Source organism: Puma concolor, chromosome B1 (assembly GCF_028749965.1).
Source record: "Puma concolor isolate L17-30 chromosome B1, mPumCon1.1.hap2, whole genome shotgun sequence".
NCBI classification, from domain to species: Eukaryota; Metazoa; Chordata; class Mammalia; order Carnivora; family Felidae; genus Puma; species Puma concolor.
In genome coordinates, this window is record NC_141670.1 from 1,391,996 (window position 1) to 1,419,870 (window position 27,875).

General features: G+C 52.3%; 1 protein-coding gene across 8 annotated transcripts in view; it reads left to right on the forward strand.

The window, feature by feature from the left end:
- Nucleotides 1–27,875, forward strand: part of DLGAP2 (DLG associated protein 2) — a 781,526-nt gene that overhangs the window by 694,451 nt on the left and 59,200 nt on the right. For all 8 annotated transcript variants that reach the window (XM_086703047.1, XM_086703052.1, XM_086703050.1 and 5 more), the window contains one exon: nucleotides 20,863–21,010. In XM_086703047.1, the coding sequence (XP_086559173.1) occupies nucleotides 20,863–21,010 (148 nt within the window). The remainder of the gene's footprint in view (nucleotides 1–20,862; nucleotides 21,011–27,875) is intronic.

Sequence of the window (27,875 nt, forward strand, 5' to 3'; positions counted from 1 at the left end):
GAGAGGCTGGAGTGCGGTCAGCCCGTCCGGACGCCCACGGGAGGGACGCGTCTGTCGGGTGGCAGGGGCAGGGAAGTGGAGACAGGACACGTGTTGGCATGGGTGCGTTTCTTCCCACGTGAAGAGAGCAGCCTCACTCCCCCCGTCGCTCGCAGCGCACAAGCCGGGGTGCCGAGCCGTTTGGGCTCCGCGGGCTCCCCCCGGGGGCTCCTCCTCTGGGGGTCCTGCTCCCTGGCCCCTCCCCGCACAGGCGGCTGCCCACGGCCCCTGCGGGTCTCCGTGTGCCTCTACTTCTGTCCCCCTGCTTGAACTGGAGGATTTCTCCCACGGCTCGGTGTTACATAACCGCCCCTCTTCTGCACAAATGAAGCCTCCAGCTTGAATGATGTTGATCTGCTTTCCACCCATTTGTCTTGCTGGACCCGTAAGTACCGAGCGCCCGGGGGCTCCGCCAGCGCCCCTCGCTCCCATGTCTGTCTGTAGTCTTCTGCATGACCATATGCACGTGCATGGCCACAGTTACCATCTTGGGCTGCTTCTCCCACATTTTCCTAATGACCTCCCGCTTCTATCTGGATTCCAGACTTGAAATGAAATTGCCTGGGGATGGTTCCATGGAGATGCCGGATAAGCACCGCAATTCCGCTTGGCCCTAAAATAACTCTGGGTTCCCTACCATTATCCCCAATCTGCCATGTTCACGGTCCCCTATCATAGCACAGGACACAGTAATCCACCCTGCCCCTGGGATAACGATTACCCCCCTCCCCCGGAGGTAGTGGAGAGAAGGAGGAACAGAAACGGGCAGTGGGGATGATGGGGGACCCCCCACTCCTCCAGGGGCACACCTGTCAGTAGCCCCGATTTGTAGAGCCGTGCCGATGACTCACGTACCCCAAGCAATAAACACTTCGCCGAAATCCACAAGGACCCAGAATGGAATGCAAACAGAAGCAGATGAGGTTATGAGAAGTGGAAGAGTGACAAAGCCGATGGCTCGGGGGGAGACGCAGGAACCAGCCAGAGACTGACTGCCTGCTGTGAGGCTACAGACAGAGGAGCCTACGGATTCCGGACCCACTTAGAGCCTTTGTTCCCCACAGGCACGTGGGTTAGCGGTTCCGGCCACGGTGGGTGAGTGCTAGGGTCGAACAGATAACTAAGCACGTGACGGATGATGAGATGTACGTGTGTCGTTGCCAGAGAACCAGGTTACAAATGAGCAAAGGTGAATATTCGAAACGGGCGTGGGGCGTTTCACTGGAATCAGAGACAGTGGTATGAACTTTTTAATTCCTGCACGTACACAGCCAGGGAGATGTGTGCTCATGTGTGTCTGCCCGTGGCTCAGTGCACACCCTCCCCGTCCGTGTTCCATCAGCTGAGGGTCTGGAAGCAGCCACGTGCCTGGAGAGGGGAGTACCCAGCACCCAGCACCCAGGTCCTGATGTCTAACAACCAGTCTCCAGTAACAGGAACCTGTGTTCTTTGGAGAAACGTTTGACCCCGGTCCTGGACAGAGAAGATGCAAAATCGGGTGGGATATCAAGTGGATTTAGAGAGTAAAGGAGCACTCAATGCAGGATGGGGGCAGGTCAAAAAGAGGGAGCCACCAGTGGCCACGCCTGGGGCAATTTAAGCAGCAAGACAAGGGTTAATGATACTGAGTTGTGATCCACAGCTCATTGAGTCCGTGCTGACATTAATAAATTATTGACTAATCAATTGGGGAAGCTGGGCATTTCTTCCTGGAAGCACAATACTTAGGGCAGAAGGAACGGGGACCGAAAACCACCGCCAGGCCCGCACCGTGCGTTTAACTAACGCAGCGCGAGCTCCCAACACACGAGCCGCAGCGAGCTGAAAAGCAGCGTGTTCGCATAGTCTCAGAGCGTCTGCATCCCGTGTGCGTGCTCATCGCAAAGGGAGCAGTAGACATGCCACTGGGGAGAAGCCCGGCGGCCCCTCCTGGACCTAGGCAGGTTCCCATCCAACCTCTAAGGCTCGGTGATGCCGTGGACCCCGCGTACGTGAGGAAGCTGAACATCACCGTGTGGAATCCTTGCCCAAAAGGCATTACCTCCAGGTGGCCACGGGAGACGGCACACAGCCCGGCAAAGGGGCATTTTAGAAAATAAGTGACGAGTACTCTTCCAGAGCATCTGGGTGATGAAATCCGGGGGAGTTGTCACAGGCGGGAGGTGGTAAGAGGCCAGGACAACCAAATGCGACATGGAATCCTGCACCGGACCCTGGACCATAGAAAGATCAGTGGGAAAATCTACAGTTCTGACAAGTCTGCTGTGTAGCTAAGCGTGTTGCACTAACTTTAGTCCGGTCCGTATGTCTCATTGTACCCTGATTACTTAAGATGCTAACATTAAGGAGAGCTGGTAAAGAGTATAAGGTGACACTGCAATATTTGTGGTGCTTTTTTGTGGTCTAAACTATTGCAAAATAAGGAGCTAGAAAACTTACATTTTTATTTTTTAGCTCAACCCTTTGCAAGAAATAGAAACATACGGGTCACATTCTCTGACTGCAGTGTAATAAAACTAAAGAATAAACGCCCCCAATACAGCAACGAATACAGTTTAAGTCTTGGAATGGTCCTCCGAGTGCTTCTGGACGCTGCTCTGTCCCTGCCCGCTGCGTCCAGCCAGGGCTAGGTCCTGAGCACCCGCTCCCCCCCACCGAGAGCGCACTCCCCCAGCCCCGCTTTTGAGCCGGACCGTGGCAGCACCTCTCAGCTGCCTGGCCTCCCTGCTTCCGACCTTGATCAGCTGCAGCCCGTCTCCACACCGCAGCGAGTGGTCTTTTTAAACACACGTCAGACCACACCACCGCTCTGCCGAAAGCCCTGTAACCCAGGCTCACCACATTCGGGGTGAAATAGAGCCTTTGACTTGACCCGAATGTGCATATCATCAAGCCCTGCCTACTGGCCACTCTGGTCCCTAATTCCTTCAAACGTGCAACCCTTACGCCCAGGTAGAGTCTGTGGACCTGCTACCTGCTGTGTCCTTCGCTGAAACGGCTCCTCTCCTGTCCGTGTAGCTGATTTGTACTGAGCTATCCGCTTACTGGCATGTATCCGGTGAGACTTTTCCTCGTCCCCAAATCCATCACTTTGCATGAAACCTTACTTGCCTTTTCGGTCATTAGCACTGTTTGCTACTTTCTCGTTTGACGATGGTCTGTCTGTCCCTGACCAGCCCTTCTGGGTCGTCCTGCCACTTCCCTCAGTCCCGGGACAATGCGGGCCACATAGCGTTTGATAAATACTTGTTGAATAAACCAGGAAGTGAGTCGGTGAATAGACACAATTTGAATGCCCAGCGCCGTTCCTAACGTGTATTTGATGCTCAGTAAGTGCCTGTCGAGTGACCCTTTGCAGCGTAAGGAGCAAAATGCCGTTTGTTAGAAAAAGCATCAGATCGTGTTGACACTTAGGATTAGTGACACAGCGTGGCTGACACAAGTCACTGAAATTGGGCTCTTCTGCAAAACTTCGGCCATCTGTTTGCAAACCACTGCTTAGAGGTCGCACGTTATCCAGAATCCTTGGTTTTCAATGCGAAGGCCTCAAGGAACGTAGGGAATTGACTGGCGGGTGAGACCAGAGGTCCGGGGCTGGGGGTGGAGGCAAGCCCGAGTCCACGGAGATTCAGACAATGTCACTGTCAGCTCAGCGTGTCCTCTCTGCTGTGCTCGGTGTTGCTTCGTTCAGACTGTCCCCGGGCTGTGGCGGGACGGCACCCAGCCAGTCCAGGCTGACGCCGTCCAGCTTGGTGACCGCGGTAGAGAGAGAGACATCGTTTCTCCATTGATGGCAGCAACGCGTTGATTCGCACATTCGGTCAGCAGATGACTCGTGCACTCCCGTTATGTGTCAGCCACCTGTCCAATGTCACGAACACAACGGGCAGGAGCCCCAGCCCCACTGGTTCTGGCTCTCGCCCAGGCAGACAGGCGGCAGGCGTGACAGCAAACCAGCGATGAGAGAGGGGAGTGGGCGGTGCATTAGAAGGTGCCGTGGGCCGTGGGGCAAGCACGAGCCGAGGTGGGGGTCAGGCGGGCCCGCGGACGGCATGGGGTTAGGGTTAGGGTGTGCGGAGGTGGGGGGGGGTGCGGGGGGTCGGGAGATCCCGCGTGAAGCCTGGGGGCGTCTGACAAGGGAGCCAGCCGTGCATATTGCGGGGGAGGGAGGTCCTGGCAGAGGGAGAGGGACCCAATGGCCTGGGGCAGCAACAAACCTCAGAATCAGGAGAAGCAGCAGCCAGAGGGGGAGGTGGGGATACGGGAGGTAAGGAGACTGGGGAAGGAGAGCAGGGCGAGCCCCAAAGTCACATCGTTCTAACTCTAGTGCATATGACTTACAGGGACAGGGGAGGCCCAAAGCTTTGAGCAGAAGAGCAACGTAATCTGGGTCCATTTTAACAGCGTTTGAGGGATAAGCACTCAGGATGCGTGTCACATGGTGAGGAAGCCTTTGCTAAGGACCGTCAGAGAAGGTGTGCGGACCGGGCGATAGGTGCTGCTGTGAGGGAGGGTCGGGCTGAACTCTCAAGACAAGAGAAAAAGTGGTCATTTGCAGCCACGAGGAAGGTGGTGATTGGCGGAAGGAGAGTGGGGAGCGGGTGGTAGTGGGTGGAGAGGTGAGGGGATTCCGATGCAGAGGGGACCCTGGTGGCGGGAGCGGCGGGCGGGGAGACCCAGGGGAGCATCCAGTCCCCACGTCTTCCAAGGGGCAGGTGTGGACTCAGTCGCTCATGGGTTGGCCCGATGAGGACCCGGTCTCACTGGGAGGGTGGGAGCTCAGGTCGGGCGATGGGAAACGCCCGGGGCACGCAGAGAAGCGAGAGGCTGAGATGAGGGTTAAGGACACAGGCCGGGGAAGGAGGGGCTGTGGACTGGCCAGGCACGACAGGGGCCTTTTGGGGGCCCGGGGCTCCTGCTCGTGAACCTGAGCTGAGTCCCGGCGGGGCCTGACGTGTTCCCTTCACCTGGCCTGTTGGCCTCCGTGGCCCCGGTGACCATGCTCTCCCTCCGGAGCCACCCTGCGTATCCCAGAACCCCGTGTTCTGAGCCTGAAGGACCCGGGTTCCCGGGCCGCGGGCCGCTGTGCTTTCGTCACCAGGGAGCTTCCGATTTTCCGTTATCCCCCGGGTGGCCGTATCCTACTTCCTTCTGTCCGCTGCATCATGGAGGCCTGCTTGCCTGAGGCTCTAACTTTTCTGTGGTCATCACATCCGAACCGGTTAGCTTTTGTTGTTGGTCAGCTGACTTTGACCGCAGGAGCATGAGCCCCACGCGCGCCGGCCCTGCGTCCTCTGTCTCCCAGGTGCCTGGGTCACTGACACGCATACTGTAGTTGCTCTGTAAGTAGTAGTTAAATAAATGGGCAACGAGCTAACTGATGGTGATGTGTCCATTAAATGTATTAGCTGATGTGTTTTCCTGTAGTGAATCACTAGTGTAGCCATTATTGCTTATAAGCCACATCAGCCGGTCGGCCTGGCCAGCACTGTTCCTTTCGTCCTCCCCGTCAGGCTTCTTCCAAACGTTTGCGTTATCTTGCGGGGACTCAGAAATCTGGTGTCTGGAAAGCACGGCCCATTCAGTACCCGAGTGGGAGGGGCCTCTCTGAGCGGCTCGCCCTGACATCCTGGCCTGTGCGGAGTGAGGTCTGCCTGGGGCGCCCAGTGACGTCGGGGGGGGGGGGGGGTGGTGCCCACGCTCGGATGGGGCGCCGTGCCCGGTGCAGAGCCCAGCATCGGTGTTTCCGGTCTTGGTGGCTGTTTGTCGGTGGGACCCGGCCTGCGGGAGGCTTAGGGCACTTCTGAGCCAGCCTCTGTAGCGTCCCAGTGTTCTCCGGGCAGGATGCTGCTGCTCAGTATGCGGCCGTTTAATGTTTGGTGAGGTCCAGTGCAAATTACTCGAGGCAGGTCCCCCTGGAGAGAAGTGTTCCCGATCCTGCCTCTCCATCCCGACTCGGGACGTCCGGGGGTGGCCCCCGATCCACATCTCCGGCATGACTGATGTCGGCCACCCCGTAGCTGCGCGGCCGGTTCTCAGTGGCCACAGTGAAGGGGGCACGGAACACGTGCCTGAGGACGAGTAACTAAAGCTTGGGTCGTGCTTTTCCAGACGCTGCTGACTCTACTCTCCCGTGGCCAGTGCCTACGTCTGGAGGCTTCTTTTCTAGGAAACACGGTCTATAACCTGCTGCAAATGCATCATAGCTCTTGATGCACACACGAACCCTGTCTCCTAACACCACAGGAAAGATGCCTCATGAGTGGGTTTATTGTCTGTGGATGAAATGGATAAAAATCCAGATTCTTGAAAAGGTGCTTCGGTGGGGTCCCCTATCTCTCTATCCAAGCAGATGTGTGTTTCTCAACTGTGGTCTGGTCCACAGACCACCTGCGACAGAACCACCTAGTTTGTTTATTAGGCATTCTAAACCCGTCTCCGGGAACGTGATCTGGGAATGTGCGTTATCACAAGCACCCAGGGGATTTTGGTGTAGGTTAACATTTGCAAAACCACTGAATGGATGTGCTCTCGTCACCTTGACACCAGCCTTTAAATATCAACCAGTAACTGTCAGAAATTTTTATAAAAAGAAAACCTACTTCCTTGGTTTAAAAAGAAAATCTCATGGGGCGCCTGGGGGGCTCAGTCAGTTAAGCGTCCGACTTTGGCTCAGGTCATGATCTCGCAGTCCGTGAGTTCGAGCCCCGCGTCGGGCTCTGTGCCAACAGCTCAGAGCCTGGAGCCCGCTTCGGATTCTGTGTCTCCCCCTCTCTCTGCCCCTCCCCTGCTCATGCTCTGTCTCTCTCTGTCTCAAAAATAAATAAAAACATTTAAAAAAATTTTTAACAGAAAAGCCCAAACATAGAAGAAGGTGAAGAAGAAGGAACACCAATGAAAGGACCTGGGCACAGAGTAGTTGTCTGTTTAGGCCCTGAGCTCAGCATTCGCCCAGCACTGCCGTGGGGGTCTTGTGACCCGGTGAGGACGAGCATCGCGGGGCCACATGTGTCTTCAGAAGCCCCAGTAACAGCAGCGGGCAGGGGAGTGTCACACAGCAGCGAGCCTCCCTGCTCTCCCCCGGGGAAGGCACCTGCCCTGCCCGAATTCACAGGACCCTCGCAGCGAGCCCCTGAAGTAAGGCGCGACCCTTGACCTCATTGCCAAAGGAAGACAGTCTATGTGGAGGACACTCGTGGCCTGCCCGGCCCCCCACTGCACGGACGCACACGAATGGAATTCAGACTTGAGACCCAGGTCTTGCGGCTTCAAATCTGCTCTTCTCAACATCTATCCCCTCCCTCTTTAAGGGAGCTGAGTAACTTAAGGGGAAGCTGGTAGAAACACTTAATTGGCATTTCTGTCCCCCCCCCCTCCTGTGGATGGTGAACTACTGTTCCTTTCAGAGGGTAGGATTTAGGACATCCCTGAGAAGCGAGACTGTCGCCACATTCCCCTGAGTTTTCCTTGTTCACGACCGAAAGTGGACGGCGGCGAGAATTTCTCCCAAATGCCCGAATTTGACCATCTATTGAGACCAGCCCATACTTTTTACACTTGCTCTGCAAACTCTCCCCATCTTTGCCTGCCTAAAATGTCCCTTCGGTACAGGACTTTTTATTTAGCAATTTAAGGCTTTTATGCCCTGCGCGTATCAGTGGCCATCCCCTCCCCCTGCAAACCCGGGGCCCCGGATGACTTCACGTTCTGATTTCTAACGGGGAGATGGTGCACGAGGCCCCAAAGCCAGTGACAGCCCCACAGAGGCAGCTCTCTGTTCTGGAAACGGACCGCCCACAGCTTTTTTGTGCATCTCGGCTGTTAACTTATCAAGTGGTTGTAACAATCCTTTGCAACTGTTTGAAATGCTTATATATGATACAAAGTAACATATGTACACTTGGGGGGTGTTGATATCTTTGTCCCTGAATCTCGTTGAATCACAGCTGTGCGACCTGTAAACAGCCTGTCACCCCTCCATCGAGATCCCTTTATGAAACAAGGTAGATTGTCACACCTTCCTCAGAGAGTCCTATCCAGCATCAAGGACAGCAGAAGCGTTTGTGGAAGGTTCCTTTTTACTGCTAACTGCACTGCACCTCCTCTGAGCGCTGCTGAGAGCCTCCGACCCAAAGGCCCCCGTGGGATCTCAGTTGGTTTTTGCAAATTCCTTCCACATCCTCACGATGGACACACGTTTCACTTCAATTTACAAATTATGTGAAACTTAATACAGTACTTTTCATATCTGATTTCTAGCAGCTTTATGAAGATACAATTTATACACTTCACAGTTCCTCCGTTCAAAGCACACAGTTCAATAGCTTTCAGTATATTCAGAGTTGTGTGTCTTCCGATCAATTCTAGAACGTTTCTTCACACCAAATGGAAACCCCGTACCCACTGGCAGTCACTCGCCCGGCCCCGAACAACTGCCCATCGGCTTTCTGCCTCTGGGTTTGCCCAGCCTGGGAGTTTCCTATAAATGTGATCATGTGATATGTGGCCTTTCGTGTCTGGCTCCCTGCACTGAGCATCATGTTTTTAAGGTTCACGCATACGAACAGGTAGAGTCTGTCCGTGTCTCGTCTCCTTTTATGGCTGAGTGATGCCCGTGGTGCAGATACGCCGTGAGCACCCGTCCGTCGATCATGGACGTTTGGGTCGGCTTCCCTTCCACTCAGGGATGTTATGAGTGATTCTGCTATGAATCCTCGGACAAGCTTTTGGGTGGACACGTTCTCACTTCTTTTAGACACGTGCCTGGAACTAAAATTGCTGGAACATGTGGAATCGCATTTACCTGTTGAGGAACTTCCAGACAATTTTTTAAAGTGGCTGCACCGCATTCAGTATTTCAGGATACAAAGTTTCAATGTATCCCATACGTATTACACTAGACTTATAAATCATTCACATAGTTATATAAAAATGAGTCCTTATTTAAGAACTTTTCTTATTTATATTCATTACTTTAATCTCTGAAAGTTTACAGACAGATATTTTTGTAATAAGAGCAGATTTTTTTCGTTTATCTTGACACATTCACATCTGTCGATATTGATATATTGATAATCATAACATGGGAGATAAGTTATTAATGGAGCTTTTCCTTCAGACTGATCATTCTCTGATTCTTTAACCTCTCTGCTTTTCTTAGAGTGCAACCTAATTTGTAGTTCTCTGCACAACATTGCCACTTTTTCTTTAAGATACATTTCAGGGGCACCTCGGTCGCTCAGTCGGTTAAGCGTCCAACTTCGGCTCAGGTCGTGACCTCACAGTTCACAAGTTTGGGCCCCACGTCAGGCTCTGTGCTGACAGCTCAGAGCCTGGAGCCTGCTTTGGATTCTGTGTCTCCCTCTCTCTCTGCTCCTCCCCTGCTCTGTCTCTCTCAAAAATAAACAAACATTTTTTAAAAATACATTTCAGAAGTTGAACTCTAAAGCAATTTAAGTAGGAGAGAGGCAAGATTTTCAGGAGGACATCGGGTCTCTTTAAATACATCCTTCAGAAAATCGAACTCCATTAAAATTTGTGTGTGGCATCTGGGCTCCTTGAGGACAGCGGGGAAATGATTCAGTCACCTTGTTTCTGTGACAGGCGCCTGGTGAATGTTTGTTAGATGAATGACTCATTTTGATGGATGAACATATTTGGGGAAAGCATTTTAATGCTGGAGAAAACCTTTTTAGAGGGTTTACTTCATTCCGTGATGTTGACTTCCGTGCCTCTGGGTTCCTCTCTGTTGATGTCAACTCTTTATAGAAGCTCACTAATACTGGCCTCAATTTTGTGTCTCTTTAGAAAAGTAAACTATAGGGAAGGACGCCAGCAGATTGAATTTAAAAAATAACCTCAGAAATGTTAAATGTCCAGGAATTAAGTTGATAGCTTTTATTCTGGCTATACTCCACAATTTCTATTACAAATATTGGCAGTAAGACCAGTTTAAAGACTTGAGCTCTGTCTCAAAAATAAATAAACGTTAAAAAAAATTAAAACAAAAAGGGGGCACCTGGGTGGCTCTGTTGGTTGAGCGTCCGACTTCGGCTCAGGTCATGATCTCGCGGTCCGTGAGTTCGAGCCCCGCGTCGGGCTCTGTGCTGAGAGCTCGGAGCCTGGAGCCTCTTTCAGATTCTGTGTCTCCCTCTCTCTCTGACCCTCCCCTGTTCATGCTCTGTCTCTCTCTGTCTCAAAAATAAATAAACGTTATGGGGCGCCTGGGTGGCGCAGTCGGTTAAGCGTCCGACTTCAGCCAGGTCACGATCTCGTGGTCCATGAGTTCGAGCCCCGCGTCAGGCTCTGGGCTGATGGCTCAGAGCCTGGAGCCTGTTTCCGATTCTGTGTCTCCCTCTCTCTCTGCCCCTCCCCCGTTCATGCTCTGTCTCTCTCTGTCCCAAAAATAAATAAATGTTGAAAAAAAAATTAAAAAAAAAATAATAATAAATAAATAAATAAATAAATAAATAAACGTTAAAAAAAAATAAAAAAAAGACTTAAAGCATCATTCAGTAAAAATGAACCTGAGGGAGACTTGTGGCAGACCCAGAAGACCTTAGAGACACTGCTCCCTATAAATGCGGGTGTGGCCTCAGGGGTCACTCTGAGCACTTACTGCCCAGGCTGCAAGGCTCCAGTGTCGCACGGGGTGCTCGTAGGACCGTGTGTACACTCTCGCAGGACCCCCTACATACGCCAGAAGTGGGCTCTAAGCAGAAAGGAAGTTTCAGAAGAGAGCGTGGGACATCTCTGCAAGTCTCCAGAGGGCAAGCGGCCCAGCTCCAAGGTTCTGCACCAGGGGAATGAGCGTCACCAAGCAGTTTCGTGAAGACGGTCATTTCCAACCCCTTGTGCGAGACCTGACAGCTGACACCGCTGGGCGGGACGAGGACAGTGACGTGAACCACTGCCACAGCTGCTCGGTAAACTCGTGCGCCATCAACAGCATGGGCCCCCTCTAGCCGTCACCTCGAGTCTCTGGAAAACGCGTCTCACTGAAGGAACGTAGGCCATGTGTCCACACCGTGGCCTGAGGGGGTCTGTTTGGTCCCGCGACAGGAGCCAGACTGCCTCTCACAGTCATGAATTCCCTAAACGAATAACAATGAAATAATTGGGATGTTAGTGAGCCAGACGAAGGACAAATGCCACCATGACCACATAATTTTCAAAAATAAGACTTAATGAGTAAGAGTTCTCGGGAACTGGCTCTCCTGCAGAAAGCAGTTCTAAATTCTGGAATATGTTGTATATCTGCTACAAATATATACAGCTGACCCTGAAACAACATGGGTTTGAACCATGCAGATCCCCTTATACACAGATTTTTTTTTAATTTATTTTACTTTTGAGAGAGAGAGAGAGAGACAGAGTGTGAGCAGGGGAGGGGCACAGACAGTGGGAGACACAGAATCCAAAGCAGGCTCCAGATTCCCAGCTGTCAGCACAGAGCCCGATATGGGGCTCGAACTCACGAACCGTGAGATCATGACCTGAGCCGAAGTCGGACGCTTAACTGACTGAGCCACCCAGGCGCCCCTATACACAGATTTTTTTATTTTTTTATTTTTTTTAATTTTTTTTAATGTTTATTTATTTTTGAGACAGAGAGAGACACAGCATGAACGGGGGAGGGGCAGAGAGAGAGGGAGACACAGAATCGGAAACAGGCTCCAGGCTCTGAGCTGTCAGCACAGAGCCCGACGCGGGGCTCGAACTCACAGACTGTGAGATCATGACCTCAGCCGAAGTCGGACGCTTTTAACTGACTGAGCCACCCAGGCGCCCCTATACACAGATTTTTTTTAAATAAATACAGTACTGTAAATGTATTTTCTCTTCTTTGTGGATTTCAAAACAGCATTTTCTCTTCTCCAGCTTATCTTATTGTAAGAATATGGTATATAATACATCTAATACATAACATATGTGTTGATCAACTGTTCATGTTATCAGTAAGTCTTTCTTCCAGTCAACATTAAGTTATTAGTAGAGGCTGGGGTGGGTCAAAACATGGATTCTCAATTAGGTTCCCTGAACCTGCATTGTTCAAGGATCAGCTGTACCCATCTGTTTTATATGCAATATATATAAACACGTATACTAAAAACAACAGGACAGGACAGCAAACAACAGCGGGCAGGAAGTGGATAATACTCAAACACTCCCAAAGGAGCACGTTCAGTGAAGTCCACACACAGACGAATCTAGTCCTCACGGCATGAGGTGGTAAGGATTTAAGCAAAGGGCTTCAGTCATGACCTTGGATGTTGAGGAACAGGATTTGGAACTTCCAGAGTGGAAGGAGGTACGGGCTGGGGGATGCGAAGGGACAACACAGAAGCAAAGGAGCCGTAGTGAGGGAACCCCCAAATCTGCGTAAACACTGGTAACCCCTAAACTGAGTTTAGTTTTCAGCTGCTGCCACTGAAGGTGATTAAAAGTTAGGGACTGAAGCCCAGCAAATCACGGTGTCTCAAAAATAGCGAGAGACCTGAACACGGTGAACATTGAACTCCGCGAACACTTGAGCTTTCTGCAGACGCATCCTGTGAATGTGTGTAACCACACACCCACCAGCTCAGGAGGATCCACCAGAACAAAAATCCATACTCTTCAGAGGAAGATAACAGGATCCAGAGTCTCCATCAACAGTGTCCATTATACCTAAGAAAAAAGAAGAGGAAAAAAAAGAAAACATGCAAAGTTGTAGCAAAGTGATACTCGCTAACAAGAAAAAAAATGAACACCTGAGATGACCCAGATGTTGGGCTTAGCCAAGAAGAACTTTAAAGCAGCTATGATAAGGTCTTCTATGTAATATAAACACAGCTATTATAAGGTTCTAGGTCTTAAAGGAAAAGATGGTCTTGATGAGTGAGCAGATTGTGGAAAGAACCAACTGACATTTCAGGAACAGAAGAGTGAGAAGTTCACTGCTCAAGGGCAGATTGAGAATGCAGAAGGAAAAAGTTTTGGTAATTTGAAAAGTTGATAAACCCCTAGCAAGACTGACCACCTAAAAAAGGAGGAGTGGGGAGAGGAAGAAAACACGTATTATAAATATTAGGAACATAAAAGGGAATTATTGTAGATCCAACAGAGACGAAAAGGAAAGTAAGGGGCAGAGGTGCCTGGATGGCTAAGTCGGTTAAGCGTCTGACTTTGGCTCGGGTCATGATCTCATGATTAGTGGGTTCAAGCCCCACGTTGAGCTCTGTGCTGACAGCTCAGAGCCTGGAGCCTGCTTCAAATTCTGTGTCTCCCTCTCCTTCTCTCTGCCCCTCCCTCGCTCATGCTCTCTCTCTCTCTCTCTCTCTCTCTCTCTCTCTCTCTCTCTCAAAATAAATAAACATTAAAAAAAAAGGAAATAAGAGGAAACTGTGAACAAATTTATGCCAATAAATTCTACAGCTTATATGAATTGGACTAATTCCTTCAAAAACATAGTTTTTCATAGAAACATAAATAGAAAAATCCACAGAAGAAGAAATAGAAAATCCATATAGTTCTACAATGTATTTCAAAGATTTAATTCACTATTAAAAACATTCCCACAAAGAAAATTTTTGGCCACAATAGTTTCACTGGTAAATTTCCATTAAATCCTAAAGGAAATAATAACACAAATCATGTAAAAACTTATTAACTGGAGAGTGAAGGAATATGATACTTCTCAACTTATTTTATGGAGGCTGCTTAACTCTGATACCAAAAGTGTTACCCAAAAAAGGCACTTACTGAGCAATGTATTGTTTTAAAATAACAAAATATTAACATTCCAAATCCAATAATATATAAAGAGAACCAAGTACAGTTTCTTCATGACCAAATAGGGTTTATTCCAGGAATGCATGGTTAGCTTAATCTCTCTCTAGAAATCAATGAAGGGATCTACTATATTAGTAAATAAAGAAGAAACCTTTTAAGAAATAAAGAAGAAACCAAGACATGAGGAAAAAATTAAAAATCTCAGCAACTCCGGAATAAAAGGGAAACTTCCCCAGTTGGGTGGCGAGCCAATATACATATTAAAATTATCTAAGATTGGGTAAAAGATAGGGCATCAACCCTCACCATTTGTCCTTAACATTAGAGCGGAGGATAGCCAGTAATAAGGCAAGCAAGACAAAATCGAGACTAAAAAAGAACTTCATTCTGTTTATTCTCAGATGACAAGACCGTTCACACAAAAAACCTAAGGAAAATACAAAACAAATACTGCAACAAATATTGGCACTTACCAAGGCCAGGTCAGTAGCCAAATAATGTAAAAATCAACCGTGTTCCTCAATGAACAATTGGAAATGTAAAATTTGTGGGGTTTTGGAGAGTTGGTACTTGGCAATCTTCTTCACCTATTTTGCTCATTCACCGGCCACCTCCTCTCTGGCAACAAGCAGCTGTTGTCTGTGCGTAAGAGTCTATTTCTGTTTTTTGTTTGTTTATTTGTTTTTTATTGAGATTCCACATATGCAGGAAATCATGTGCTAGTTGTCTTTCTCTATCTGCCTTATTTCATTTAACGTAATATCCTAGTCCTGTTGTCTAAGTGGCAAGATTTCATACTTTTTCATGGCTGTGTGTGTGTGTGTGTGTGTGTGTGAGAGAGAGAGAGAGAGAGAGAGAGAGAGAGAGAGAGAGATCTTCTTTATCTGGTCATCTATTGACGGACACTTAGGTCGCTTCCTTGTCTTGGCTATTGTAAATAATACTGCAGTAAACACAGAGGAGCATGTATTCCTGAAATTCGTGTTTTCAGTTTCTTTGGGTAAATACCCAGTAGTGGAATTATGGGATCTTATGGTAGTTGCATTTTGGTTTTCTGAGGAGCCTCCATGCTGTTTTCCAGAGCAGCCACACCAGCTTATGTCCCCACCAGCAATGTATAAGGTCTTCCTTTTTTCTACATCCTCGCCAACACTTGTTATTTTTGTAAAAGGGTTTTAAATATCTCAACAGCGTCATCGAATCTCTACCGCAGAAACCACAAACACTGCTCCTGGACAAAATGACAGGAAAATTCTCAAATATACATCAAAATGCAAACAAGGTTGGAAGAGCCAAACAATGTTGACAAAGAACAAAACTGGGCAACTCATGTTCTTGGCTTTTTGTCCCAGTCCAGACGCAGAACACAGCACCTCTTCAAGGACCCCCTCCCCTTGTAGGGAATGGTGTTTGGAAGCCAAGAGGCAGGCGCTCCCTGGGCTCATTGCTGGTCCCTCTTAGCAGGCAGGGCTACCACACACACGTCCGAGATTATTTTGGCGTCTCCATCGGGCTAAGCGTGAATTCATGTTGTTTCGTGGCCCCAAGTATAGTCTACTGTGGTGACTGTGCAGTGTGCACTTGAGGGACGTGCGGCTGAGGCTGTTGTTGGTTGGAAGACAGTGTGATTTGGAGCAAGAGTAGAACAGGGTTTCTCGGCCACAGCACTACTGATATTTGGGGCCAGACAACTCTTTCCTCGGGAGCCTTCTGTGCACCTGCTGGACGTGCAGCCTCATCTCTGGCTGCTGCCATTACGTGCCCCTCGCCCGAGTGGTGGCGACGCAAACTTTCCCCAGACATTGTCCCACAGGAGGGGGAAACTCCCTCGGTTAAGAACCAAAGAGATTACATCGGTGTGGCCGGAGAGTGGATCTCACCGGCACGTGTGACGCCTGCGCTCATCCGAAGACACCGGTGAGAAACTGGACATGGCCAGCCCCAGAGTGAAGGAAAACGCCTGGCGTTCGTATCTGACAAGGGCGCTGAATGCCCGATGTAGGAAGAGCCCCCACAAAACAAAAATGTGAACCAAGTAACCCAATTTTTAAAATAGGAATGCTGAAAAGTCCCGTCGCAAGAGAAGATACGCAAATGGTCACCGTGGGAATGAGAGGTACAGCTTTGGTGAGATAGCGCTTCAGTGCCGCTACAGGGGCTTGAACGAGGAAGGGTGAGGACACAAGATCCCAGTGAGGGCGTGGCTTACAGAGGGCAGGCAGAACTTGCCCAGGTTGCATTTGAGACCCGTGCGTCTTGCTGCGTATCGACTCTGCTTCCACTAATAAAAACGTACTGGGTATTTCTACTTCTGTTCCAAGATTTCCATTCTAGAGGGAAAAAAATCTTTTTCTTCTTGTCGGAACTGTTCAAACAGTTGAAATGTTCACTTGAGGCAAAATCTCACATGGAAAAATGGGGTCCCATCCGGGCAGCCCCTCCCCTATCAGCTGCCCCCGCCCCCAGGAGACACCCTCACCAGACTCCCTGGAAGACAATGGAGAGCCGCCACTCTGGGCCCCCCTGGCCGCGTCCAGGCCTCCTGAGGGACAGTTCAATGCGACGTCTGTTAACCAAGCGCTCGCCAGGTGAGGGCCCCACTCTCAGCCTACCGTGGAGAACATCCTCACTGTTGAGTGAACGCTATGCGTTAAGTCCTGATCCTCACCTTGTAGACGCTCCCTGAGCAGGGACCGTCCACAGGGACACGGGGGCCTGTCTCCTTGGGGACAGGACTCGGACGGAAGCGCGTCTGAGGGGACGCAGGAGCCCGTCTCCCGGGATTTGGGAGCCCATCTTTGGGGACATGGGAGCATCTCTGGGGATGTGGGAGCCTGTCTGAGGGGACGCAGGAGCCCGTCTCTGGGGACGCAGGAGCAGGGGTTGAGCAAAGGGAACACAGGCCAGCTTCCGCCCCCAACCCCCGCCCCCCGCCCCGGACCCAGCTCCCAGGCAGAGCTGTGTTCACACGGGGGCCTCTCTTGCCTCCCCCCGCCCGAGTGTCCTTCCCACAGCATCTTCTCACCTCCCAAAAACACATGGACTCGTCCCCCCAGAACTCACGACTTTTCTCAGATGACCCCGGCGCTGTCCTCCGTATGGACAAATCCAACAAATTGTTTGAAATGGTCACTTACGCTATCACTTTCTTGTCTTTGCTGCGGTCAGTTTCTGCCCCAAATCCACCGAAGTCATTTCCCCGGTGGCCTCTGTGACCCCTGATTGCGCTGAGAGCCGCCCCCAGAGCCTGGTCTCCTCGCCTCGGCCTCGCTGGCTCCCTGACGCCCAGGTGGCCCTTCCTCTCCATCCCTGCTCCCCTGTGGTGACCGGTGACCTTGATCCGCATCACCCTCCGGCCTTGGGGCTCACGCCTGTTCCACCTTTCTGCCCCTCAGACGAATAATCAGCGGACACTGTGCCCCAAGCAGGAGAATGAATCCACGACCACAGAAGCACCACGCAGCTCTTCATAGCGTGGAGCGATGCCCTCTGCGTGTGGAGCGGACACGTTCAGGACAGATAAAATGGCTTCCTTCTATTTCTCCCTCACGCAATCTGAATCAGTCTTCACCACTTTCCTAAGGAGACCAACATAAAGGGGTGGTTTGTTTTGGCTACATTTTCGAGTCTGTTTATATGGATCTACGCAGCTGAAAGCAGAGGCCTGGTTAGCACGTATTTCGTTCTGTGAGCCTGTGTCACAAGCATCTGAGGTCGCAGAAGAGGCTTGTCAGCCTGGGATGCGGCCCATGGGCCCAGAATGGCCGCGGGCAGGAAGGGAGACGTGGGAATTCTAGAAGCCTCCTCCCCGCTGTGTGGTCACCGTCCCTCTCGCAGCCTTCCAACACGGGCCTCCCTGGTGCCTGTGCACACGAGACTGTGCAGTGTGGGTGTAGTTTGGAAGGGAAAGAACTGGAACAAATACCTTCATGTTATTCTGGAAAACTTTTTATGGTTTCCTTTTAACATTTCCTCAGCTGCTGCCAACCTATGCGTGAAAATAACCTCTACCCCTGACAACGAGCGTCCCGAGGTGGAAACTGTCGATTTGAGGAAGTAACCAAGGGGCTTCGAGGGGGTTTCAAAATGCTGTAGGATTCCCGAGGATGGTTTCTAGGGAGGAACGGGAACATCCTGGAGTCAGGGTTCCCGGGGATCTTGGTATGTCCTGCGCAGAAGACACGTGATGCTGGCTTCTAACCCCAACTGTGCCTCTTCGTCTTGACTCCTGCTTTTCAGCCTCCAGGTCTGTGATTTACAAAGACAGCTGGTCCTCGGGACACTGTATCATAAAACGCTAAACCATTACAATAAAAACAAAATTCAAGGGGCGCCTCGGTGCCTCAGTCAGATAAGCATCCGACTTCAGTTCAGGTCATGACCTCACGGTTCGTGGGTTCGAGCCTCACGTCAGGCTCTGTGCCGACAGCCCGGAGCCTGGAGCCTGCTTCGGATTCTGTGTCTCCCTCTCCCTCTGCCCCTCCCCCACTCACGCTCTGTCTCTGCCCCTCTCTCTCTCTCTCTCTGTCAAAAATAAATAAACATGAAAAAAATCAAAAATATTCTATTGGGGCGCCTGGGTGGCTCAGTTGGTTAAGCATCCGACTTCGGCTCAGGTCACGACCTCACTGTCTGTGAGTTCGAGCCCCGCATTGGGCTCTGTTGATGACAGCTCAGAGCCTGGAGCTTGTTTCCGATTCTGTGTCTCCCTCTCTCTCTGACCCTCCCCCGTTCATGCTCTGTCTCTCTCTGTCTCAAAAATAAATAAACATTAAAAAAATTTAAAAAAAAATAAAAATATTCTATTAAGCCTAATGAGGCTGAAGTTGGTCCTCCAGTAATGGAGGACCATGCTTTTGGGGCTCTCTGCTTCTAGGACTCCGTAGCTGTGATCTTGGGGCTGAAGGCATGAATTCTGGAGCCAGATGCTCGCACAGAGTCTGGCTGGGCCATGCGCTCTGTGTGAGCCTACTGCAGCCACGCCGTGTCCCGTTTTTACAATGTGGAACGATCACAGCACAAGAGCATGCAGCCAGTGGTAACTATTGTGAGTCACTGTTTAAAAGAAAAAAAAAAATGTGTTCAGCGTTCTACAATGGCAGCTTTTCTCTAAGTGGCATGCCCGGTTTGGGAAGAGAGAGGTCACGGGAGTTAGAAAACGTGTTTGAAACATAGAATCGCGACATGTACCAAATCATGTGTGAGTGCCATCCAAAAGCCACCAAAAGGGTCATCTGCTCTCATTCCGAGGACACGTGTTCACTCACGGCGCCCGGCATGGGCTAAAAGCGCAGATTCAGAGACAGACACCAATCCTTCTTTAGGGGCTCTGAGACCCGAGGATGTCACCACGCGAGGTGGTCGTGTCAGTCACAGGGGAGAGCTAGTCTATAGGAAGAAAGTGAGAAATCAGCACCAACTGGCAGAAATGCAAGGTGTGAAATGAGCCACGTCAAGGAAACAGAAGGAGGGAGAAATGCAGAACGCTTGCATTTTTGCAGAGTCAGAAGTGAGGCCAGGAGCCTAAGTCAGGGGTTTGCGCAGAGGCTGTGCCCACACGCGCACACAGGACGCGGGGCAGCACACACACACAAACACTGATGAGGGGGCCCGGCCCTCTCGCCCCCACACAGTCCCGGCTGCCGTCTGTTGGCTTTTTGCCGCTCCCACGGACTCTGGCCACTTCCCTGCCACATCCACAGCGGGTGGCCACACGTGAGGGTTTGCTCACCCGTCTTCCTGGTGGTCAGGCCCGGCGCCCGCCCTGGCGTGGGTGTGGATCCTCAGGCTGAAGCAGGGGGGGTCACACGAGGCGTCCAGGCGGAGCCGCTGTCCCCATCATGTGCCCACACCAGACCTGCCTTATGCCAGTTTCCTTCTCTGTCTTTGTTTTGTTTTGAGCGAAGGGAGCTGGAATGTTACACACCTGGTTTTGAAGCAAAAATCACCATAATAATAATTCGTAATATAAGTTGTATTCTATTTATATATAAATGAGCGTTATTGATTTTAGCAGAAATAACGACTTTAAATCTATAATAAATGGGCTTTGTTTAATCTGCACGTGTCACAGAGCCCAAGCCCTTGTCTGCTGTCCCATTCTCAAAGAAAGAAGTAAATCAGAGAGAAAACAAATTGCGTCTGGAATTTGCTCTGAATGTCAAGGCGCTTACTTTAACCGGCCACGGAGCCAGACTCTGGCAATCCAGTATTTGGGTACATGTTTACATGCAGACAGGTGTGCTGGCCCTGTCGAGTGTCCCGGTGTGACCCAGCACAGCAAAGAAGAACGGCTAATTCCCTTCTTACTACTCCAGTGTTTGCTCAGATAAATTGAGTTTTTATTATGGAAAGATTGTCAACAGAACTTGAAAGAAAGGGAATTCAATTGGCCAGGAGTTTAAGCTAAGCCGACCTTTCCATCTGCCAGACGCCCTGACGGTCTTCCCATACTTTTAACATTTTAGAAAATAGCAAGAAAGGGGATCAGAGAACATTGATTTTTAGGAGCATTTGGAGGAAGATGACCGTTAGGATAATGAGACGCAGTTGACTTCTTAGTCTCCTCTTTCTGTCCTTCCATCCCAGAGTCTGGACGACGTTGCACAAGCGAAAACGGAAGGCTGGCCTCTTTTTTAACTTTATTTTTCCGAATGCGTAAAGTTGCCAGAAGCTAACATGATTTTTATGAGACTCTCGGGGTTTGGGCTTAAATTCAGGAGCCAGGTCCGCTGTTGTGCTGTGTGAACGGTTCCAGTGCTTTCCAGCGCCCTGTTTCGTTTGTGTGGAACGATCCGGACTTCCCTACCTGGCCATAAAAAGCCAGCTTTCCAAGAAGCTTTGTAAATAGCACCACCCCCTCCCCGCCATTACTTCTGTAGCTGAACCTGCGGGTATTCGCCTAAGACCAAGCTGTCCGTGAAAAGACAAACACGTGGCTGGAAATTTTCTAACAGCCGCTCGGCGGTGGCTGGAACGCCCCTCACCTGCTCTCCCCCTTCGGTGCATGCTCACGGAACGCCTTTCTCTTCATTTCTTTTTCTCTTTTAGCCAGAGCTACCTGCAAGCCGCAAGGGACGTGTCTGCTGCCCACAGCCTGGACCCCTCTGCCAAGTACAACTCCCCGAAATTCCGCTCCCGGAACCAGAGCTACATGAGAGCCGTCAGCACCCTGAGTCAGGCCAGCTGTGTGAGCCAGGTTGGGAACCCTCTCCGTCCCCTCTCCCTCGGGTCCGGTCTCTGAGGCCACGTCCTCACGGCAGTCGCCTGCTCGGGGGACGGCGGCCCCGCCCGTGTCAGAGGAAGGCAGCGAGCGCAGGTGACGTTCCTGCCTGGCATCGTCTGGCTGCAGACGCAGGGACCCTGTGAGACTCGGTTCTCCACGCCCCCTACGCCGGCCTCCTCTGTGTAAGGGGTGGCGCCTCGGCCGCCTCAGCTCAGACTGTCCTCTCCCCAGGCGGCTTCCCCGCTGACACGGGTGGGGCAGGGCCGTGACAGTCAGGCTGTCTGTGCTGGCCTCCACCGCGGACGCTGGGGGTCCAATAAGAAGAGGTGAAAGTGGTGGGGGGTGCTTGGTGCCCCCAGAGTCGTGTCTGTCGGGCTCAGAGGACCGTGCCCGGCTTCACACGCGGCCCCGGTGGGATCCGTGGCCCCGGGTGAACGGCGGGTGTGGCCGCCGGCGAGTCAGGGACCCCACAGGCGTTCCCGCCCTGCTTTGAGCTGTGCGAAGAACGCGCCAGAGCAAGATGAGCCGTGTGCTGGAGAATCGTTAGGAATTGCATCTCTAAGTTTTGACTAAACAGGTTGCTTGCTGGTTTCAGCTGCCATTAAAAGCGGTGCCGGAGTTTTTGAGGGCTCCACCGCGTGCCTCCTTCCGCTCACTGCAGGGTGGGCGCCGAGAGGGCGGCCCGCTGCCTCTGACACCCGTAGCCCGTGCAGTCCCTTAACCATCGCGAACTTCTTTCCCGTCGGTGGGGAGAGTAAGGCGGCCACCCAGGGCGGTAGGGAGAGGCAGTCCAGCTCGCACAGCGCGCGGGGCGGTGGCTGCAGGGTGCTGGGCATCGCTGCGCAGACAGGGGCGCGTGCTGAGTCCTCAGTAAGTGACGCCCTCGGTGCCACCGCAGGATCATAGTAGCAGTGGCAGTAAGTACGCGGTCCCTCCTGCTCACGGATCGTGCCGCGGGCTTCCGGCAGCTCGCCGGGGGCTCGAGAGAGCCAAAGACTCTCTTGCCCAGGCTGTCGCTGCCTCGTAAAGCAAGAGCCTGCTCATCTTGCCGTCTGTTGTCTCGTCAGAAAGCCGTGCTCCGGACCTCTTCTTCTACCCTGTCCGGGTTTTTCCTGTCCCGCAACCGAAGAAAGAAAGACCTTACTCGTTAATCAGCTCAGACGCGATTCCTCCTCAAACACAGGATGAGGTCTCCATCCGCCGCAGAGAGAATTCCAGTGACCCTTTGTCCCCCCATGACAAGGAAAGGACCGTTCCTGAGTCTGCACACCGGGGCCGTGCCGGCCTTAGCCCCGGACCCCGACCCTGGGCGAACCGGGACAGAGGGTCACGCCATGGTCCCAACTCAAATGCCCCTGCTAATAATAATGAAAACAGCAGTGACGACAGCAGACGGACAGCAACTAGACTACTGTCATTATCGACTTGATCGGGGACACACCCCGTTTCAGAGTAAACCCCAAGGTGACGGCAGGAGGTGGTAGCTAAAGAGAGCGGCTGTGCCCAGAGGCACCCTTCCCCACGCCCGCACACCTGTCCTGAGAGGCCAGCAGCCTTTCCGCCTCCAGCAGCCGCGTCGCCAAAGTAGGGCCTCAGAGTCACACGCGACCCACGAGCTTTGCAGCAGGGCCAGGTTTGCACTGCAGACGCTTTGTCTTTCTCTTTCCTTCCTTCCTTTTCCTTCCTTCCTTCCTTCCTTCCTTCCTTCCTTCCCCTTCCTTCCTTCCTTCTTTCCTTCCTTCCTTCCTTCCTTCCTTCCTTCCTTCCTTCCCCTTCCTTCCTTCCTTCTTTCCTTCCTTCCTTCCTTCCTTCCTTCCTTCCTTCCTTCCCCTTCCTTCCTTCTTTCCTTCTTTCCTTCCTTCCTTCCTTCCTTCCTTCCTTCCTTTTCCTTCCTTCCTTCCTTCCTTCCTTCCTTCCTTCCTTCCTTCCTTCCCCTTCCTTCCTTCTTTCCTTCTTTCCTTCCTTCCTTCCTTCCTTCCTTCCTTCCTTCCCCTTCCTTCCTTCTTTCCTTCTTTCCTTCCTTCCTTCCTTCCTTCCTTCCTTCCTTTTCCTTCCTTCCTTCCTTCCTTCCTTCCTTCCTTCCTTCCTTCCTTCCTTCCCCTTCCTTCCTTCCTTCTTTCCTTCCTTCCTTCCTTCCTTCCTTCCTTCCTTCCTTTCTTTCTGGAGTGCAGTCAACAGGATGTTACCTTAGATTCAGGCTACACATAGTGATTTGACTCTCACACACTATGCGGAGCTCACCATCTGTCCTGTTACGTTGCTGGTACAATGTAATGACCTCCCCCCCACCATGCCTGTTATTCCTGTGACTCATTTGCTCCATCAGAAGCCTGCACCTGCCGCCCCTTTCACCCATTTGGCCCAGCCCCCCTCCCCATTCCCCATCCCCAGCAACCATGTTTGTTCTCCCTCTTTATGGGTCTGATTCCGCTTTCTCTCTGTTTTCACTTGCTCTCAACAAACAGATTCCAGTTGAACACACACCATACCTCTTCAGACATTCCTATGAAACAGTTTCCCTGGGGCTCCTCATCATTATTTTCCAGACACATAAGCCATGTACTACCCTCAAGTATGTGTGGTTTTGGTGAACCCAAGCTGGGATTTCCAAAAATACATCGGTTAAAAAAAAAAAAAAAAAAAACACTCTCACACCTTTCTGTATCTGAAAAGATTCGTCGTTGTAAATAATAGCAACAGTAGACCAGTTGGTTGTTTTACAGACTCTGATGACTTTGATTCCGATTGCTGAGTTCTAGGATAGAACTTAAATTGCGCTCCAGTTTTAATTCTGAAAAAAGCATATAGTTCCCTAAGATACTCCCGGCACCCTGGTGGTGGGTGGGGCCGTTTCACACGTGGGAACCGATCTATAGTCATTGTGTGTCCGACCCTGGCCAGTGCACTCCAAGTCAGGGAGGAAGAGGCAGTTCCCAGTAACCGAGGACGATGCCTTTGGGGTGCTGCCTCTGGTGAACCCCTCGTGTCCCTGAGACACTTGGCTTGGTTGCCAAGCTGCAGAAGTTCACCCATCGTCTTTAATATTCAACGTCTCTCGAACAGCAAACATGAAATTAAAAGTCTAACTGAGCCCCTGTGAGACTTGCTTATCTCTGAGCCATGCTGTGAGTTGAGCTTGAGTCTTTGAGCTCAGGTCCAGCTTCTCTGAGCTCACGAACCGGGGAAGAGTCCGCGTAGGCGTTTGGAGGGTCTGGGATGATGCCCTGGGGTTGCCGGCGGTGAGCGTCCAGGACGGTAATAGTACACGTGCGGTTACACCTGCCCAGTGACCAGCTTGAGGGATGGAATTTGTTTTTAACCATGAGAGTTCTTACCTGGAGGAATCGCACTGAAAACGCTAGAAACGCACATTGACATGTTGCGTTTCGGGAGGCGTCGGCATGACACAGGCCACCTGGGTGCAGACGCGCTGTGTGCCTGAGCCGTCTGGGCCGTCGCTTCGGCGCCGACCCTTCCCTGGCCTTTCCTTATCTGCCTGGGGTTCACCAGTTTGTCAGCCCATCGGACAGGGGACCCCAGCGCTGTTCTTATTCTCAGCACGACATCCCTGTGGTTTCAGAGAACACAGTGGGCTTGTTGGTTGTACCCCCACCACATGTAATGTCTGTCCGGCTGGGTCTAGACCTTACCCGGAAGAATGACCACGTTCTCCATTTCCCAGAAACGCACGGGGAGCGATAGGCTTGAAGACCACCTAGTCCTCCACCATCTGGTAAATGATAGTGTGCTGGCGGTGTGGTCCCCATCAGTGTGATGAGCTCTGCCAGTGACTGTCACCCAGGGCCACCCAGCAGGGCACGACCTTGTGGTTTCCCGGCAGACGCAGTCCCCAGCCACATGAACTGAGCTGCTTCCCGGCTGCACAGAGACTTGGGGACACACAGCAGCGAGGGAGGCCCTGGGTCTCGCAGCAGTCACCTGTCTGACAGCCAGGGCAGACCAGGGGTTCGTGTCTACACCTGGCATGTCCCATGGCCACCCATGGAGATGAGCAGACGGCACCCCAGCCCCGTGCTCTGTGCCACCCTCCCATCCCCTCCATCCCCACCACACCGAGCAGCCTCCTTTCCGGTGTCACCTTGTCATCTTCCCACACCCCATGTGGAAGGCCTGTGTCCCACCTGGAGGGGTCACAAAGCCATGCAGATGCCCACTGCCCACACATGCTGGCACTCCTGGGGTCGGGCGCTCCTTATGAGTCCCAGCCCCCTCCAAGCAAGCTGCAAGGACACATCCCTACTCATCCTCAGGCTGTGAAGTGGGTCCCCAGACCTCCCCCTGGCCCCTTACTGCAGACGGAAGGCACACGTGGGGAGGCACAGCCGAGCTGCGGTGCAGGAAGGGCACCTCAGCAGGAGTGAAATCACAGCCTCCAGCCAGCGGGGACCTGCCACACTCTCCCCCGACCCCCGGCTGTTCTCACCTTCGGGGTGGCTCTGATGCCCTCCCAGCCTCCTGAGCTCATCGCTGCTCAGGCTGCACATTTGCTTTGTTTCAGTGTGTCCACCATCAGGGTAATTCTGTTTCTTGGAACTGGCAGGTGGTGCTAGGGGTCCGGCGTGCCCTAGAACTTGTAGTTGGTGTTGGGGGTCCAGCATGTCCTAGAACTTGCAGGTGGTGCTGGGGGTCCGGTGTATCTGAGAGCTGGCAGGTGGTGCTGGGGATCCGGCCTGTCCTAGAATTTGTAGGTGGTGCTGGGGGTCCAGCATATCTGAGAGCTGGCAGGTGGTGTTGGGGGTCCGGCCTGTCCTAGAATTTGCAGGTGGTGCTGGGGATCCGGCCTGTCCTAGAATTTGCAGGTGGTGCTGGGGGTCCGGCATATCTGAGAGCTGGCAGGTGGTCCTGGGGGTCCGGCATGTCCTAGAATTTGCAGGTGGTGCTGGGGTCTGGCGTGGCGGGGATGCTGGGACCTCTGCATCCTGGCCGAGGAAGGGTCCTGGAGCTGGCAGGTGGTGTTGGGGGTCTGGCATATCTGAGAGCTGGCAGGTGGTGCTGGGGGTCCGGTGTGTCCTAGAACTTGCAGGTGGTGCTGGGGATCCGGCCTGTCCTAGAATTTGCAGGTGGTGCTGGGGGTCCGGTGTATCTGAGAGCTGGCAGGTGGTGTTGGGGGTCCGGCCTGTCCTAGAACTTGCAGGTGGTGCTGGGGGTCCGGCATATCTGAGAGCTGGCAGGTGGTGCTGGGGATCCGGCCTGTCCTAGAATTTGTAGGTGGTGCTGGGGGTCCGGCATATCTGAGAGCTGGCAGGTGGTGCTGGGGGTCCGGCCTGTCCTAGAATTTGCAGGTGGTGCTGGGGGTCCGGCATATCTGAGAGCTGGCAGGTGGTGCTGGGGGTCCGGTGTATCTGAGAGCTGGCAGGTGGTGCTGGGGGTCCGGTGTGTCCTAGAACTTGTAGTTGGTGCTGGGGGTCCAGCATGTCCTAGAACTTGCAGGTGGTGCTGGGGTCCGGTGTGGTGGGATCGCTGGGACCTCTGCATCCTGGCTGAGGAAGCACACTTGCCTTCCCCACATCTTCCGGCCACGCCACTGTCTTGTGGCCCCCTTCTCTCTCTTCCTCTTTAAAAACCTCTGGCACTGTGATGGCTTCCTTCTTAAAGGAAATTCTTAAAAATTGTGCTAAAATATCCGTGACAGAACTTTCCGTCTTGACCGTGTTTCAGTGTGCGGGTCAGCGGTGTCACATGCTCGTCCAGTGCCCCTCACCGTCCATCTCCAGACCTCTTCCGTCTGGCAGAATGCAGACTCTGTCCCTACCAAACACTGGCCGGTGTCCCCGGTGCCACCACCTCCGTGTCTCTGTGGACGTGAGTCCCCTGGACCTCCAGCCAGCGGACTCACCCGGCGTCTTTCCTTGTATGACTGGCTTCTTTCCCCCGGCAAGTGCCCTCACGGTCCGTCCACATCACAATGACAGTCTACCATGCACGCGTGGGTTTACAAGTATATGTCCTCCCCAGTCCCTGCTTTCAGTTCCTGTGGGTAAATATCCCAAAGTGGCCTCACCGGACCACAGCGGTTCTACGTTTAATCTCTGGAAGAACCGCCACCCTGTTTTCCACGGCGGCCACGTGCGGGGCCGTGTCTGCTCGCCATCTGTCATGACCTCTGCAGAGCCCACCCCCGGCTCTGCCACAGACTGGACAGTCACCCTGTCACCCCCACTTCCCCAGCTTGCCCCGCTTTGGCTGTTCCGTGCCCACATTTTCCAGAAGCAGGCCCGGTTGTGTATTGAGTTCATGGTTCACAAAGGGAGACAGAGGAAGCCTCAGGCCACACTGATTGTTTTCCATAGCTTTTACCCCACTGGCTTGGCACCCTCCTGGGATTCCTGGGGACCAAGCCGTGGTTTGAGTCCCAACGTAAAATGACACCCACTTTTCCCAGTCCCCCTCAGGGTCGGTGAATGCATCAGCTCTCAGAGGACAGAGCATTTCAGGTCCTCTCTGGACCAAGTCTTGAGATCCTTCTCAACTACTTCTGTTTGTCTGGGAGAAATGAGTCACCTTCATTTCTAGAACCTCACGGATGTGTTTCTGTAGCTGTGAGTACTAGCCAAGTGGTCCTCGCTGAGATTTTAGCCTTTAAGATGCACGAGCAGGTGTGATGGTGTCCTGCCTCAAGGACAGAGCTCCTGGCCCGCGGGGGGTTTGCAGGAGGGGGTCCGCGAAACCCCGCGGCCGGGGTGCTGGGGACGCTGGCGCCATCACTCAGAGTTTGGCCTTTTCAGGCTGTCTGATGTGGGTCTTTGACATAAATGGCATGAAACGACCTGAGGCTTCTTGATATAATTCCCCATAAGGGAAAACAGAGTGTAAGAAA